The sequence below is a fragment of the Haliaeetus leucocephalus genome, unplaced genomic scaffold (genome assembly GCF_000737465.1).
Source record: "Haliaeetus leucocephalus isolate CR32 unplaced genomic scaffold, Haliaeetus_leucocephalus-4.0 Scaffold397, whole genome shotgun sequence".
NCBI lineage: Eukaryota > Metazoa > Chordata > Aves > Accipitriformes > Accipitridae > Haliaeetus > Haliaeetus leucocephalus.
Window position 1 is genome coordinate 16,744 of NW_010972833.1, and position 1,291 is coordinate 18,034.

General features: G+C 63.4%; 1 protein-coding gene across 1 annotated transcript in view; it reads left to right on the forward strand.

The window, feature by feature from the left end:
- The window catches only part of LOC104835801 (leukotriene B4 receptor 1-like), a 6,643-nt gene extending 5,393 nt beyond the window's left edge, over positions 1-1,250 (forward strand). Inside the window, exons 5-6 of the mRNA XM_010573973.1 lie at positions 636-706; positions 1,158-1,250. Coding sequence (XP_010572275.1) covers positions 636-706; positions 1,158-1,250 — 164 coding nt within the window. The remainder of the gene's footprint in view (positions 1-635; positions 707-1,157) is intronic.
- Positions 1,251-1,291: the final 41 nt, after the last annotated feature.

A 1,291-nucleotide genomic window follows, 5' to 3' on the forward strand; every position in this document is an offset into this window, starting at 1 on the left:
TGGCCCCCCTGCGCCCCCCCATGCCCCGTACATCCCTATATACTCCCCACAGCCACCTATACCTCCCCCAGCCTATATACCCTCCCACTCCCCACAGAACTCCCCCCACCCCTATAGCTCCCTGCCCCCCAACACACCTCCCTGCACCCCATATCTATCTATACCTGCACCCCTATAGGTGCTCACTCACCCTATATACCCTCCTGCACCCGCCCCCCATGTCCCCAAGCCCCTATACATCTCTTTGCACCCCAACCGCATGCCTCCCTGCACCACTATACATCCCCCTGCACCCTATATAATTCCCTCTGCCCCATAGGTTACCCTGAGCCCCTAAACCATTCCCTGCACCCCTATACATGCCCCTGCACCCCACACCGCTCCCTGTACCCCTATATATTAAGTGGGCCCCCCATAGAGCTCCCTGCACCCCTATATGTGCCCCTGTGCCCCATATAGCTCCCTCTGGTCCTATAGATTACCCTGCCCCCCATACTGCACCCCATACCCCCTATACAGCCCCCTGCACCCCCTATGGCTCTCTGTACCCCTATATCTAGCCCTGCCCCCCTATACCACCCCCCCGCATCCCTCTATGTGCCCCCACCCCCCATATGGATCCCGTACGTCCCCAGTGCGTTTCCGCATCTTCTCACTGGACCCCGATCTGCGGCCGAACCCCGAACCCATCCTGATCACCATCACGGTGCGGAGTCTGTGGGTCTGGGCTATGGGGCAGCTCTATGGGGCTGGGGTGATCCTATAGGGTGGTTCTATGGGGCTGGGGCCACCCTATGGGGCTGGGGTGGTCCTATAGAGCTGGTGGCCCTATGGGGTGGGGCTGTCCCTATGGGGCTGGGGTGACCTACAGGGTGGCCCTGTGAGGCTGGGTCTATGGGGAGAACCCTATGGGGTTGGGGTGGTCCTATGGGGCTGGGCCTATGGGGTGGCCCTATGGGGCTGAGGCTATGGGGCAGCCCTATAGGGTTGGGCTGTCTCTATGAGGCTGGGGTGACATACAAGGTGGCCCTATGGGGCAGGGAGCTATGGGGCTGGGCTGAGCACTCCAGGGCTGGGCCGTGGGTCCCCCCCACGGGTGCCGTGGGTCAGGCCGTGGGTCATGACCCCATGTCACCCCCTGCCCCCCCGGCTCCCAGAATCCCCTGGGGGCACGGGTGCGGGAGGGGCAGCGGGTGCCCCAGGGGATGGTGCTGAGTGACCAGATGGTGCTGCCAGACATCGCCCTGTGAGTGGGGCCGCTATGGGGCTGGGGGGGGCTATAGGGCTGGGG